Source organism: Salvelinus namaycush, chromosome 3 (assembly GCF_016432855.1).
Source record: "Salvelinus namaycush isolate Seneca chromosome 3, SaNama_1.0, whole genome shotgun sequence".
Taxonomy (NCBI): Eukaryota; Metazoa; Chordata; class Actinopteri; order Salmoniformes; family Salmonidae; genus Salvelinus; species Salvelinus namaycush.
Window position 1 is genome coordinate 88,291,751 of NC_052309.1, and position 15,760 is coordinate 88,307,510.

The 15,760-nt window shown below is 49.6% G+C and overlaps 1 protein-coding gene across 1 annotated transcript; it reads left to right on the plus strand.

Annotated features, from left to right (window-relative positions):
• Positions 1 to 342: 342 nt before the first annotated feature.
• Positions 343 to 15,404, plus strand: LOC120044100 (monocarboxylate transporter 6-like). The gene is made up of 6 exons (XM_038988689.1): positions 343 to 952; positions 9,098 to 9,238; positions 9,407 to 9,657; positions 9,703 to 10,022; positions 10,207 to 10,457; positions 14,901 to 15,404. The coding sequence occupies exons 1-6, from the start codon at positions 343 to 345 to the stop codon at positions 15,161 to 15,163; spliced, it is 1,836 nt and encodes a 611-aa protein (XP_038844617.1). The 3' UTR covers positions 15,164 to 15,404.
• Positions 15,405 to 15,760: the final 356 nt, after the last annotated feature.

Below are 15,760 nucleotides of genomic sequence, written 5' to 3' on the forward strand. Positions count from 1 at the left end.
CACGGAGCCAATACCACAGCCAGCCAGGGCAGCTGCTGCCTCTGAGTAACTAACAACATCAGACACTTCTCTCGGTCTCTGTCTCTCATTCTCTCTCTCATTCTCTCTCTCTGTCTGTCTCTCTCTCTGTCTCTCTCTCATTCTCTCTCATTCTCTCTCTCGCTGTCTCTCTCTCTCCCTCCCCTCCCTTCTCATCCCTCTCTCTTTCTCTACCTCCTTCCCACCCTTCTTCTTATCCCTCTCTCCTTCCCTCCATCTCATCTATCCCTCCTTCCCTCCCTGTTATCCTCCACACAGGAAGCTGATCTAGCAGAAGGCCCAGTCCACAGCCAGCTAGGCAGGATGACAGAGGGGGTGGAGTTGGAGGCCAGACAGAACCAGACCCACAGGACCCAGAGGACCAGACAAAACCAGACCCAGGGCGACACAGTCCTGCTGAGGAGGGGTAGTGGAGGAGAGGGCCCCCAGGGGCCTAAGGGACCCGAGGTTAGGGCAGAGGGGTCCAGGGGGTCTGAGGTTGGCGCAGAGGGGTCCAGGGGATCAGAGAATGTGGTAGAGACACAGACGTCTCAGGACTGGACCGGGGTGAACCACAGTACTGTGAGGAGGAGCACAGACAGTAACTCGGAGGAGCAGGAGGAAAAGGAGGAGGAGGAGGAGGAGGAGGAGGGTTCCCTCCAACACCACCACCTTACTGGGTTACCACCCCACAATGGCCCAACTGGAGAACCAGGGGCTGGGCTGTCTGGGAACGGGTATGCCCAACAGGTGGCCCCGGATGGGGGCTGGGGCTGGGTAGTGCTGGTGGCTACTATCCTGGTCCTGGCTCTAACGCTGGCCTTCCCTTCCTGTATTGGTATCTTTTACACAGAGCTACAGGCTGAGTTCAGCTCCAGCAACACAGAGACGTCCTGGGTGCCTGCTATCATGACTGCTGTGCTGCACGCTGGTGGTGAGGATGCTTCTGTCATTGTACATTGAGGCATTGTTGCATGATTGAACACACACCCTCTTTCTCTCACCCTCTCTCTCTCTCTCTCTCTCACCCTCTATCACCCTCTCTCTCTCTCTCTTTCTCACCCTCTCTCTCTCTCACCCTCTATCACCCTCCCTCTCTCTCTCACCCTCTATCACCCTCTCTCTCTCTCACACACACTGGTGGTAGCGATGCTAACTGTCGTTGTCATTGTAGGATTGTACACATTTATTGTAGTGTCTTTATTTGGCTGATTGAAGTAGGCCTAATTCCAATACATAACAGTATGTTGCAATGAAACAGTACTACAGGTTAATGATTCATTTTATGTTATCTTTCACCTCAATGTATGTTGACACAGAAATACACACACACACACACACACACACACTCGACACAAACCCACAGGACACACACAGATGAAGTGTTAGTCAGTTTTTCTGGCAGGCTGTAGATTTACAGTAAAGTTGAGGGGTTAGGGTGAAGATTTCTGGAAACTCTGTCTCTTTCCGTGACCCTGCGCCTGTGGGAACGGCCCAGGTTCAGATGTACCACACACTGGACACACACACACACACACACACTGGACACACACACACACACTGGACACACACACACTGGACACACAGAGGGAGTAGAGGGTGTTTCCTTGCAGGCTGTGTGTTTAGAGTAAGGGTGAGAGGTTAGGTGAAGAGTTCTGGTAACACTGCGGATGCTGTCTGTTCGGGCCCGTGTGTGTGAGAACGGACGGCCCAGGTTCAGACGTGCCGCCGTGTGTTTGTGTGTTGGGTTGTGTGTGACTCAGACTCTGTTTGTTATTACAGGGCGGTAGCTCAGGGCCAAACGGGACAGACAGGACCAGTAGTCCATTGTTCTGGTGGCCCAATGTTTATTTATCTATCACCCTCCCTCATTCCTCCTCTTTCTATCATCCTGACCCTCCCTCCTTCTCATTCCTCCTCTTTCTATCACCCTGACCCTCCCTCCCTCATTCCTCCTCTTTCTATCATCCTGACCCTCCCTCCTTCTCATTCCTCCTCTTTCTATCATCCTGACCCTCCCTCCCTCATTCCTAATCTTTCTATCACCCTCCCTCCCTCTCATTCCTCCTCTTTCTATCATCCTGACCCTCCCTCCTTCTCATTCCTCCTCTTTCTATCACCCTGACCCTCCCTCCCTCATTCCTCCTCTTTCTATCATCCTGACCCTCCCTCCTTCTCATTCCTCCTCTTTCTATCATCCTGACCCTCCCTCCATCTCATTCCTCCTCTTTCTATCACCCTGACCCTCCCTCCTGTTCCTCCTCTTTCTATCACCCTGACCCTCCCTCCTGTTCCTCCTCTTTCTATCATCCTGACCCTCCCTCCTTCTCATTCCTCCTCTTTCTATCATCCTGACCCTCCCTCCTTCTCATTCCTCCTCTTTCTATCACCCTGACCCTCCCTCCCTCCCTCATTCCTCCTCTTTCTATCATCCTGACCCTCCCTTCTTCTCATTCCTCCTCTTTCTATCACCCTGACCCTCCCTCCCTCATTCCTCCTCTTTCTATCATCCTGACCCTCCCTCCTTCTCATTCCTCCTCTTTCTATCATCCTGACCCTCCCTCCCTCATTCCTAATCTTTCTATCACCCTCCCTCCCTCTCATTCCTCCTCTTTCTATCATCTTGACCCTCCCTCCATCTCATTCCTCCTCTTTCTATCATCCTGACCCTCCCTCCATCTCATTCCTTCTCTTTCTATCACCCTGACCCTCCCTCCCTCTCATTCCTCCTCTTTCTATCACCCTGACCCTCCCTCCTGTTCCTCCTCTTTCTATCACCCTGACCCTCCCTCCTGTTCCTCCTCTTTCTATCATCCTGACCCTCCCTCCTTCTCATTCCTCCTCTTTCTATCATCCTGACCCTCCCTCCTGTTCCTCCTCTTTCTATCACCCTGACCCTCCCTCCTGTTCCTCCTCTTTCTATCATCCTGACCCTCCCTCCTTCTCATTCCTCCTCTTTCTATCATCCTGACCCTCCCTCCTTCTCATTCCTCCTCTTTCTATCACCCTGACCCTCCCTCCCTCATTCCTCCTCTTTCTATCACCCTGACCCTTCCTCCATCTCATTCCTTCTCTTTCTATCATCCTGACCCTCCCTCCTTCTCATTCCTCCTCTTTCTTTCATCCTGACCCTCCCTCCTTCTCATTCCTCCTCTTTCTATCATCCTGACCCTCCCTCCCTCATTCCTAATCTTTCTATCACCCTCCCTCCCTCTCATTCCTCCTCTTTCTATCATCCTGACCCTCCCTCCATCTCATTCCTTCTCTTTCTATCACCCTGACCCTCCCTCCCTCCCTCTCATTCCTCCTCTTTCTATCACCCTGACCCTCCCTCCTGTTCCTCCTCTTTCTATCATCCTGACCCTCCCTCCTTCCCATTCCTCCTCTTTCTATCATCCTGACCCTCCCTCCCTCATTCCTCCTCTTTCTATCACCCTCCCTCCCTCATTCCTCCTCTTTCTATCACTCTCCCTCCCTCTCATTCCTCCTCTTTCTATCACCCTGACCCTCCCTCCATCTCATTCCTCCTCTTTCTATCATCCTGACTCTCCCTCCTGTTCCTCCTCTTTCTATCACCCTGACCCTCTCTCCTGTTCCTCCTCTTTCTATCACCCTCCCTCCCTCTCATTCCTCCTCTTTCTATCACCCTCCCTCCCTCTCATTCCTCCTCTTTCTATCACCCTCCCTCCCTCTCATTCCTCCTCTTTCTATCACCCTCCCTCCCTCTCATTCCTCCTCTTTCTATCACCCTGACCCTCCCTCCATCTCATTCCTCCTCTTTCTATCATCCTGACTCTCCCTCTCATTCCTCCTCTTTCTATCACCCTCCCTCCCTCTCATTCCTCCTCTTTCTATCACCCTCCCTCCCTCTCATTCCTCCTCTTTCTATCACCCTCCCTCCCTCTCATTCCTCCTCTTTCTATCACCCTCCCTCCCTCTCATTCCTCCTCTTTCTATCACCCTCCCTCCCTCTCATTCCTCCTCTTTCTATCACCCTCCCTCCCTCTCATTCCTCCTCTTTCTATCACCCTCCCTCCCTCTCATTCCTCCTCTTTCTATCACCCTCCCTCCCTCTCATTCCTCCTCTTTCTATCACCCTCCCTCCCTCTCATTCCTCCTCTTTCTATCACCCTCCCTCCCTCTCATTCCTCCTCTTTCTATCACCCTCCCTCCCTCTCATTCCTCCTCTTTCTATCACCCTCCCTCCCTCTCATTCCTCCTCTTTCTATCACCCTCCCTCCCTCTCATTCCTCCTCTTTCTATCACCCTCCCTCCCTCTCATTCCTCCTCTTTCTATCACCCTCCCTCCCTCTCATTCCTCCTCTTTCTATCACCCTCCCTCCCTCTCATTCCTCCTCTTTCTATCACCCTCCCTCCCTCTCATTCCTCCTCTTTCTATCACCCTCCCTCCCTCTCATTCCTCCTCTTTCTATCACCCTCCCTCCCTCTCATTCCTCCTCTTTCTATCACCCTCCCTCCCTCTCATTCCTCCTCTTTCTATCACCCTCCCTCCCTCTCATTCCTCCTCTTTCTATCACCCTCCCTCCCTCTCATTCCTCCTCTTTCTATCACCCTCCCTCCCTCTCATTCCTCCTCTTTCTATCACCCTCCCTCCCTCTCATTCCTCCTCTTTCTATCACCCTCCCTCCCTCTCATTCCTCCTCTTTCTATCACCCTCCCTCCCTCTCATTCCTCCTCTTTCTATCACCCTCCCTCCCTCTCATTCCTCCTCTTTCTATCACCCTCCCTCCCTCTCATTCCTCCTCTTTCTATCACCCTCCCTCCCTCTCATTCCTCCTCTTTCTATCACCCTCCCTCCCTCTCATTCCTCCTCTTTCTATCACCCTCCCTCCCTCTCATTCCTCCTCTTTCTATCACCCTCCCTCCCTCTCATTCCTCCTCTTTCTATCACCCTCCCTCCCTCTCATTCCTCCTCTTTCTATCACCCTCCCTCCCTCTCATTCCTCCTCTTTCTATCACCCTCCCTCCCTCTCATTCCTCCTCTTTCTATCACCCTCCCTCCCTCTCATTCCTCCTCTTTCTATCACCCTCCCTCCCTCTCATTCCTCCTCTTCTATCACCCTCCCTCCCTCTCATTCCTCCTCTTTCTCTCACCCTCCCTCCCTCTCATTCCTCCTCTTTCTATCACCCTCCCTCCCTCTCATTCCTCCTCTTTCTATCACCCTCCCTCCCTCTCATTCCTCCTCTTTCTATCACCCTCCCTCCCTCTCATTCCTCCTCTTTCTATCACCCTCCCTCCCTCTCATTCCTCCTCTTTCTATCACCCTCCCTCCTCTCATTCCTCCTCTTTCTATCACCCTCCCTCCCTCTCATTCCTCCTCTTTCTATCACCCTCCCTCCCTCTCATTCCTCCTCTTTCTATCACCCTCCCTCCCTCTCATTCCTCCTCTTTCTATCACCCTCCCTCCCTCTCATTCCTCCTCTTTCTATCACCCTCCCTCCCTCTCATTCCTCCTCTTTCTATCACCCTCCCTCCCTCTCATTCCTCCTCTTTCTATCACCCTCCCTCCCTCTCATTCCTCCTCTTTCTATCACCCTCCCTCCCTCTCATTCCTCCTCTTTCTATCACCCTCCCTCCCTCTCATTCCTCCTCTTTCTATCACCCTCCCTCCCTCTCATTCCTCCTCTTTCTATCACCCTCCCTCCCTCTCATTCCTCCTCTTTCTATCACCCTCCCTCCCTCTCATTCCTCCTCTTTCTATCACCCTCCCTCCCTCTCATTCCTCCTCTTTCTATCACCCTCCCTCCCTCTCATTCCTCCTCTTTCTATCACCCTCCCTCCCTCTCATTCCTCCTCTTTCTATCACCCTCCCTCCCTCTCATTCCTCCTCTTTCTATCACCCTCCCTCCCTCTCATTCCTCCTCTTTCTATCACCCTCCCTCCCTCTCATTCCTCCTCTTTCTATCACTCTCCCTCCCTCTCATTCCTCCTCTTTCTATCACTCTCCCTCCCTCTCATTCCTCCTCTTTCTATCACTCTCCCTCCCTCTCATTCCTCCTCTTTCTATCACCCTCCCTCCCTCTCATTCCTCCTCTTTCTATCACCCTCCCTCCCTCTCATTCCTCCTCTTTCTATCACCCTCCCTCCCTCTCATTCCTCCTCTTTCTATCACCCTCCCTCCCTCTCATTCCTCCTCTTTCTATCACCCTCCCTCCCTCTCATTCCTCCTCTTTCTATCACCCTCCCTCCCTCTCATTCCTCCTCTTTCTATCACCCTCCCTCCCTCTCATTCCTCCTCTTTCTATCACCCTCCCTCCCTCTCATTCCTCCTCTTTCTATCACCCTCCCTCCCTCTCATTCCTCCTCTTTCTATCACCCTCCCTCCCTCTCATTCCTCCTCTTTCTATCACCCTCCCTCCCTCTCATTCCTCCTCTTTCTCTTCCTGCTGAGGAGGACTAAAGCCAAGAGGAGCATTAAATGGTGATTCACGGAAGTAATATGATATGTTGAAAAGGAACGTTATTTGGTGATTCACTTGAGTGATTGGATAGTGTGATTGGATATTGGATAGTCCTTACTTATTTACAGTAAGCCTTTTACTCCTTCTGGACCGTAGACCATCGATATTAGACCTCCTGTTGATCCATCGATATTAGACCTCCTGTTGATTCATCGATATTAGACCTCCTGTTGATTCATCGATATTAGACCTCCTGTTGATCCATCGATATTAGACCTCCAGCTGATCCATCGATATTAGACCTCCAGCTGATCCATCGATATTAGACCTCCAGCTGATCCATCGATATTAGACCTCCAGCTGATCCATCGATATTAGACCTCCTGTTGATCCATCGATATTAGACCTCCAGCTGATCCATCGATATTAGACCTCCAGCTGATCCATCGATATTAGACCTCCAGTTGATCCATCGATATTAGACCTCCAGTTGATCCATCGATATTAGACCTCCAGTTGATCCATCGATATTAGACCTCCAGTTGATCCATCGATATTAGACCTCCAGTTGATCCATCGATATTAGACCTCCAGTTGATCCATCGATATTAGACCTCCAGTTGATCCATCGATATTAGACCTCCTGTTGATCCATCGATATTAGACCTCCAGCTGATCCATCGATATTAAGCATCCTGTTGATCCGATGTCATGACTGTAAATTCTGAATTCATGTAATTATTGTTGCGTAATGTCAGTGTTTTCTTCATTTCTAGTAGTCAAAGGTTAAATATGTGTGTGGTCTGGTGTGGCTCAGTTGGTAGAGCATGGTGCTTGCAACACCAGGGTTGTAGGTTTGATTCCCACAGGGGACCAGTATGAAAATATATGCTCTCACCACTGTAAGTTGCTCTGGATAAGAGTATCTGCTAAATGACTCAAATGTAAGGATGTGTTCTCGGCTAGCAGTCATCAACTGATGAGAACCAGCATCATGTGTCATATTGGGGAAATGACTGTAGTTCCTGTGTGTCAAACTGGGGATTTTTTTTCAGTTGGACCAAGATATTATGATTTTCAAGGCTGCAATGATTTTCCAGTGGACAGGGTTGGTTTTAACCGAATTAATCTGGAGGAGACGGAGGGAGAGATGAAAGGGAGGGATGGTTGTAGGGACAGAGGGAGAGATGGAGTGTGGATAGAGGGTGGATGGAAGGAGAGACGGAGGGGGGATGGAGGGAGAAATAGATGGAGGGATAGTTTCAGAAATAGTCTCGGAAGTCCCAGACCTAGGGCCAAAGCGTATGTCAGAACACTGTTCATGTGGGAGGCAACCCATCTGCCTAGGGAGACTAAGAAAGAGCTGGAGGGGGGGATAGGGTTCACCCAGGACTAAGGAACATTCTCAGAGACCAGACTAGACCACATGACTGGAGCAGACATTATCATGACAGAGACCAGACTAGACCACATGACTGGAGCAGACATTATCATGACAGAGACCAGACTAGACCACATGACTGGAGCAGACATTATCATGACAGAGACCAGACTGGACCATAAGACTGGAGCAGACATTATCATGACAGAGACCAGACTAGACCACATGACTGGAGCAGACATTATCATGACAGAGACCAGACTGGACCATAAGACTGGAGCAGACATTATCATGACAGAGACCAGACTAGACCACATGACTGGAGCAGACATTATCATGACAGAGACCAGACTAGACCACATGACTGGAGCAGACATTATCATGACAGAGACCAGACTAGACCACATGACTGGAGCAGACATTATCATGACAGAGACCAGACTGGACCACATGACTGGAGCAGACATTATCATGACAGAGACCAGACTGGACCACATGACTGGAGCAGACATTATCATGACAGAGACCAGACTGGACCACATGACTGGAGCAGACATTATCATGACACAAGAGCACAGATGAGATGGCACAAAGAATGGACTCATTATTCCCACATCAAAGACAGTACCAAGAGTTCTCAGTACTCTGAATCTCATGTTCGTTTGAATCAATTAGCCTGATAGGTACTCCTGTAAGCTTCGGTCTGTCTTGGAGAGTTGGATTGAAGAGCTGGAAGATGATCATTCAGATCATGTGTTTCTGACCACATTATTGTAAGAGCCTGCACACATAGCCACCTGTCACAGTGTGGGTAACATCGTGACCTTTTCCCAGGCTAACTGTGGTTAGCACATATACATAAGCCTGTAACACCAACTAACAAGTCTGGCCGACTGGGGAGTGAACTGCTTTGTAGTGTTTTAGTTTGAAGCTTTGGTCCACCAGGCGTTCCCAGCATTGGGAGGAAGTGTCTACTGAACGACATTACAGAGTGGGTTTCAGCAGCTGTGTTTTAGTGGAAATAAACAGCGTCCTGTCCTCTTTTTGCAGACTATTGTTCCATGTTCAGTGATAATGCATTGATGATGCTAATTATTGTGATCTGATATGCTAATCAGTCCATTGTATGCTTTTGGGGAGTGTTTGTGTGTGTATTGTGATTGAACAGTGTTTTCCTGTCTCCCCGTGTGTGTGTGTGTGTGTGTGTGTGTGTGTGTGTGTGTGTGTGTGTGTGTGTGTGTATTGTGATTGAACGTTGTTTTCCTGTCTCTCCAGGTCCACTATGCAGCGTGCTCGTGGAGCGCTTTGGTTGCCGGGTAACGGTGATGGTGGGAGGGGTTCTGAGTGGACTAGGCATGGTGGTCAGTGCCCTGGCCAGAACCATCACAGAACTCTACATCACCAGCATCATCGCAGGTCAGAGGGCGCACGAACACACACACACACACACACACACACACACACACACACACACACACACACACACACACACACACACTATAAACCCCCCAATATAAGACGTCTCCTTCTTTCTATGGGGCATTATGAGTCATCCTCATCAGTTCCTCTGTCCTCCTCATACAGGGTTGGGGTTCTGCCTGTCCTTCCAGCCTTCTGTGACCATGATGGGCCACTACTTTTTGAGGCGGCGGGCGTTTGCCAACGCCCTGTCGTCCACCGGCACGGCCCTGGGCCTCAGCACCTTACCCCTGCTGGCCAACTTCCTGCTGGGCCAGTTTGGCTGGAGAGGCAGCTTCCTGGTCCTGGGAGGACTGCTGTTGAACTGCTGTGTGTGTGGGGCTGTCATGAGGCCCCTGGGGGCCAAACACAGTGGAGCCCAGAGGACACTCACTAACAAGGCTGCCCAGGGGCTCGGCAAGCAACCAATCAAAGGTCCTCTCCAACAGGAAAAGGAGGGACTTAAGGCAAGACTTAGGACAGCGCTCAGTGACCTTGTCGTGTTCCTACGGAGACACATGGCCTTTGACCTGTTGGTCAGTAACCCTCGTTACCGTGCCTACGCCCTGGGAGTGACGTGGATGATGTTGGGGTTTGTAGTTCCCCTGGTCTACCTGGTGCCCTATGCTACAGCCAATGGTATGGAACAGGACCGAGCCGCGCTACTGATGGCCATACTGGGCCTGGTTAACATTGCTGTGAGACCCGTGGCGGCTGTCTTCTTCGGCCTGCCGCGCTTCAGGTACTGTAGCCTGGGTGTTAGAGGTTAGGAGTGGGTCAGCAACTGGACCGGAGGGTTGCTGGTTCGAATCCCAAGCAAGAAAACATTTAATAAAAAATGATGTGATCTGAAAATGAATATGGATAATAAATTGGTCTTCTCTTCCTTCTCCTCCTCTTCTTCCTCCTCCTCCTCTCAGGGGCAGTGGCTGTTTTGTGTATGTGTTTGCGGTAGCCCTCCTGGTCAACGGGCTGAGTAACAGTATCTGTGGTGCGGCCGCCACCTTCCCCGTGCTCCTGGTCTACGTGGTCATCTTTGGTCTGTCCATGTCTGTGATTGGCTCTCTGCTGTTCACGGTCCTGATGGAGACGGTGGAGATGAGCCGGTTCCCCTCTGCCCTGGGTCTCATCAGTATGTTAGAGAGTGGAACACTGCTGATTGGACCGCCGCTCGCAGGTACTGTGTGTATTGCGCCTGTCAGGATTGTACTACTACACATTTTGCCATGGGACAAAGATAAACATTTTCAGTTTTACAGCTAATTTTCTTTAATTATGTATATATTTTTTACATGGCTTATGACATGTTCATATGCTATCTGGGGAGTGGGGGGAGGTTTGCGGGGGCAATAGGGGTGTGGAGTACACCACTGTGGGGGCTATAGGGGGGTGTGGTACACCACTGTGGGGGCTATAGGGGGGTGTGGTACACCACTGTGGGGGCTATAGGGGGGTGTGGTACACCACTGTGGGGGCTATAGGGGGGTGTGGTACGCCACTGTGGGGGCTATAGGGGGGTGTGGTACGCCACTGTGGGGGCTATAGGGGGGTGTGGTACACCACTGTGGGGGCTATAGGGGGGTGTGGTACACCACTGTGGGGGCTATAGGGGGGTGTGGTACACCACTATAGGGGTGTGTGGTACACCACTGTAGGGGCTATAGGGGGGTGTGGTACACCACTGTGGGGGCTATAGGGGTGTGTGGTACACCACTGTAGGGGCTATAGGGGGGTGTGGTACGCCACTGTGGGGGCAATAGGGGGGTGTGGTATTCCACTGTGGGGGCAATAGGGGGGTGTGGTACGCCACTGTGGGGGCAATAGGGGGGTGTGGTACGCCACTGTGGGGGCTATAGGGGGATGTGGTACGCCACTGTGGGGGCTATAGGGGGATGTGGTACGCCACTGTGGGGGCTATAGGGGGGTGTGGTACGCCACTGTGGGGGCAATAGGGGGGTGTGGTACGCCACTGTGGGGGCAATAGGGGGGTGTGGTACGCCACTGTGGGGGCAATAGGGGGGTGTGGTACGCCACTGTGGGGGCTATAGGGGGATGTGGTACGCCACTGTGGGGGCTATAGGGGGATGTGGTACGCCACTGTGGGGGCTATAGGGGGGTGTGGTACGCCACAATTTCCCCATTACAATATGTATCAAATAGTATTTATCTAAATGTGCCGAATACAACAGGTGTAGGTAGACCTTACAGTGAAATGCTGAATACAACAGGTGTAGGTAGACCTTACAGTGAAATGCTTACTTACAAGCCCTTAACCAACAATGCAGTTTTTAAGATAAGTGTTAAGTTAAAACTAGACAAGTAAAAAATCTAAGTAATAAAGTGTTTGGTACAGTATGGTCTTCTAGTCTATGGCATCTGTTCAAGTCCTATGTATGGTCTTCTAGTCTATGGCATCTGTTCAAGTCCTATGTGTGGTCTTCTAGTCTATGGCATCTGTTCAAGTCCTATGTGTGGTCTTCTAGTCTATGGCATCTGTTCAAGTCCTATGTGTGGTCTTCTAGTCTATGGCATCTGTTCAAGTCCTATGTGTGGTCTTCTAGTCTATGGCATCTGTTCAAGTCCTATGTGTGGTCTTCTAGTCTATGGCATCTGTTCAAGTCCTATGTGTGGTCTTCTAGTCTATGGCATCTGTTCAAGTCCTATGTGTGGTCTTCTAGTCTATGGCATCTGTTCAAGTCCTATGTGTGGTCTTCTAGTCTATGGCATCTGTTCAAGTCCTATGTGTGGTCTTCTAGTCTATGGCATCTGTTCAAGTCCTATGTGTGGTCTTCTAGTCTATGGCATCTGTTCAAGTCCTATGTGTGGTCTTCTAGTCTATGGCATCTGTTCAAGTCCTATGTGTGGTCTTCTAGTCTATGGCATCTGTTCAAGTCCTATGTGTGGTCTTCTAGTCTATGGCATCTGTTCAAGTCCTATGTGTGGTCTTCTAGTCTATGGCATCTGTTCAAGTCCTATGTGTGGTCTTCTAGTCTATGGCATCTGTTCAAGTCCTATGTGTGGTCTTCTAGTCTATGGCATCTGTTCAAGTCCTATGTGTGGTCTTCTAGTCTATGGCATCTGTTCAAGTCCTATGTGTGGTCTTCTAGTCTATGGCATCTGTTCAAGTCCTATGTGTGGTCTTCTAGTCTATGGCATCTGTTCAAGTCCTATGTGTGGTCTTCTAGTCTATGGCATCTGTTCAAGTCCTATGTGTGGTCTTCTAGTCTATGGCATCTGTTCAAGTCCTATGTGTGGTCTTCTAGTCTATGGCATCTGTTCAAGTCCTATGTGTGGTCTTCTAGTCTATGGCATCTGTTCAAGTCCTATGTGTGGTCTTCTAGTCTATGGCATCTGTTCAAGTCCTATGTGTGGTCTTCTAGTCTATGGCATCTGTTCAAGTCCTATGTGTGGTCTTCTAGTCTATGGCATCTGTTCAAGTCCTATGTGTGGTCTTCTAGTCTATGGCATCTGTTCAAGTCCTATGTGTGGTCTTCTAGTCTATGGCATCTGTTCAAGTCCTATGTGTGGATTCTTGGTCTGTGGTACAGAATCAATGACTTCCCCTACTGCATGTTATCTACAGTCTAGTTGTGTCATTATTGGTCAGGAGGTGGTCAGCAACCGGTGGTGGTGTGGTGGACACAGTGACTCATATAGACATACATGTTAAGGTTCTTGTCAAGTTATGCCCAGTATAAACCTGTTATGTGAGGACTGGGGAGGGTATGAGTTATGCCCAGTATAAACCTGTTATGTGAGGACTGGGGAGGGTATGAGTTATGCCCAGTATAAACCTGTTATATGAGGACTGGGGAGGGTATGAGTTATGCCCAGTATAAACCTGTTATGTGAGGACTGGGGAGGGTATGAGTTATGCCCAGTATAAACCTGTTATATGAGGACTGGGGAGGGTATGAGTTATGCCCAGTATAAACCTGTTATGTGAGGACTGGGGAGGGTATGAGTTATGCCCAGTATAAACCTGTTATATGAGGACTGGGGAGGGTCTGAGTTATGCCCAGTATAAACCTGTTATGTGAGGACTGGGGAGGGTCTGAGTTATGCTCAGTATAAACCTGTTATGTTATATGAGGACTGGGGAGGGTCTGAGTTATGCTCAGTATAAACCTGTTATGTTATATGAGGACTGGGGAGGGTATGAGTTATGCTCAGTATAAACCTGTATGTTATATGAGGACTGGGGAGGGTATGAGTTATGCCCAGTATAAACCTGTTATATGAGGACTGGGGAGGGTATGAGTTATGCCCAGTATAAACCTGTTATGTTATATGAGGACTGGGGAGGGTCTGAGTTATGCCCAGTATAAACCTGTTATGTTATATGAGGACTGGGGAGGGTCTGAGTTATGCCCAGTATAAACCTGTTATGTTATATGAGGACTGGGGAGGGTATGAGTTATGCCCAGTATAAACCTGTTATGTTATATGAGGACTGGGGAGGGTATGAGTTATGCCCAGTATAAACCTGTTATGTTATATGAGGACTGGGGAGGGTATGAGTTATGCCCAGTATAAACCTGTTATGTTATATGAGGACTGGGGAGGGTATGAGTTATGCCCAGTATAAACCTGTTATGTTATATGAGGACTGGGGAGGGTATGAGTTTTGCCCAGTATAAACCTGTTATGTTATATGAGGACTGGGGAGGGTCTGAGTTATGCCCATTATAAACCTGTTATGTTATATGAGGACTGGGGAGGGTCTGAGTTATGCCCAGTATAAACCTGTTATGTTATATGAGGACTGGGGAGGGTCTGAGTTATGCCCATTATAAACCTGTTATGTTATATGAGGACTGGGCAGGGTCTGAGTTATGCCCAGTATAAACCTGTTATGTTATATGAGGACTGGGGAGGGTATGAGTTATGCCCAGTATAAACCTGTTATGTTATATGAGGACTGGGGAGGGTATGAGTTATGCCCAGTATAAACCTGTTATGTTATATGAGGACTGGGGAGGGTATGAGTTTTGTCACACAGGGAAATGGAATGTTCTTTCCACTGGATTCCCATGTCTAGCTGGGGATGTGAATGGGTCATGTGCTCTGGTTTCCACAATGTGTGTGTGTGTATGCTTGCGTGTGTGTCTGTGTGTGCGTGCGTCAGGCGGGTAGGAGGGTCGACAGGGAACGGCTCTGGGGCAGGCTGACTGGAGGAGGGCGTGGCCTAGTGTACCCCTGCTGAACTCCTAAGGTGGTCTCTGGTTTCCAGCGCCATGGCAACTCTAATGTCAACGCCTGGTAGTAAGGTGGTCTCTGGTTTCCAGCGCCATGACAACTCTAATGTCAACGCCTGGTAGTAGCCCACTAGCCCTGTGCTCAGTGGGTCCTGGCAAAGCTGTACTGAACTAGCATCCAGTTCAGAGGAATGTGTTATGAGGACACACACTGCCACGCTTAAATATAGCTGTTCTTTCACTGTTATAGCACCACGTGTGGTTGTTGATACAAGCCTTCTAGGAAATGCTTATGTACAGCTTATTAACTGTTTTGTGTGGTTATGAACGTGTTATGACATGGTAATGTAGGTACCCTTCAAATGAAGTGTTACCCAAGTCTTTCCTAACACTGTGCCTGTTGCCATGTCCCTCTCTTCCAGGCATGTTGGTGGACAGTACAGGACACTACTCTTATGTGTTCTATGCCTGCAGTGTGACTGTCTCCTCCTCTGGCCTCTTCCTGATCGGAGCGTTCTACTATCTGGACAGACAGAAGAAGAGGGAAGAGAAGAAGAGAGCAGGTCCTCCTGCTGCATACCAACAGAAGCCTGCTATCATCCTAGTCCCTGACTGCCAGTACAGCCATGTTCCTTCTACACAGGGAGGGAGAGCAGCGGACACTGTACGTGTCACCAACGTGTGACGTACTAATATGCACGTGTGTAACCCAGTAAGACAAACTGTCTAGCTGCCTGCCATAGAATTACATTTAGAATCAGAATGAAGTAAGGAGGTAGCCTTCCACGAGCCTTGGCTTGTAGGAGCTGCAGCATATCACAGGAACTGCTCACTGTGTAACGCCCCCACTATGATGAACCAATGAAGGATAGGATCTCTGTGGTGCCTGCTGTCTGCTGCCTTCAGAGGGAAGAACTGGGAGGTGACACATACACGACTGTTATTATCACTGTGATTCCTATGTATGTACGTACGTATCCAGGCATTCACAACACAAGAGTTTGCACACAGATCTAGTCTGGATTTGGAAGTCACACTCTGTCTCTCCCCCTCTCTATATATACAGTATACACCACCATCTTTTTTTCAATAAATATCTTCTGTTTTCATCAACAAACACGAGGCTGAATGACACACCATCCCTATTTCATTCACACCCTGAATGACAGTGCTGTAAAAGCTGACCAAGCAGTCTAGTAGACGCTACAGTAGAACTGTCTAACATACTGCCCACTAGTAGACGCTACAGTAGAACTGTCTAACATACGGCCCACTAGTAGAC

Coding starts and splice junctions, on each gene's coding strand:
- LOC120044100 (XM_038988689.1), top strand. CDS start 343: ATGACAGAGGGGGTGGAGTTGGAGGCCAGACAGAACCAGACCCACAGG. Junction 9,658..9,702: donor TGGGGGCCAAACACAGTGGA/GCCCAGAGGACA, acceptor GGGCTCGGCAAG/CAACCAATCAAAGGTCCTCT. Junction 10,458..14,900: donor GATTGGACCGCCGCTCGCAG/GTACTGTGTGTA, acceptor CCTCTCTTCCAG/GCATGTTGGTGGACAGTACA.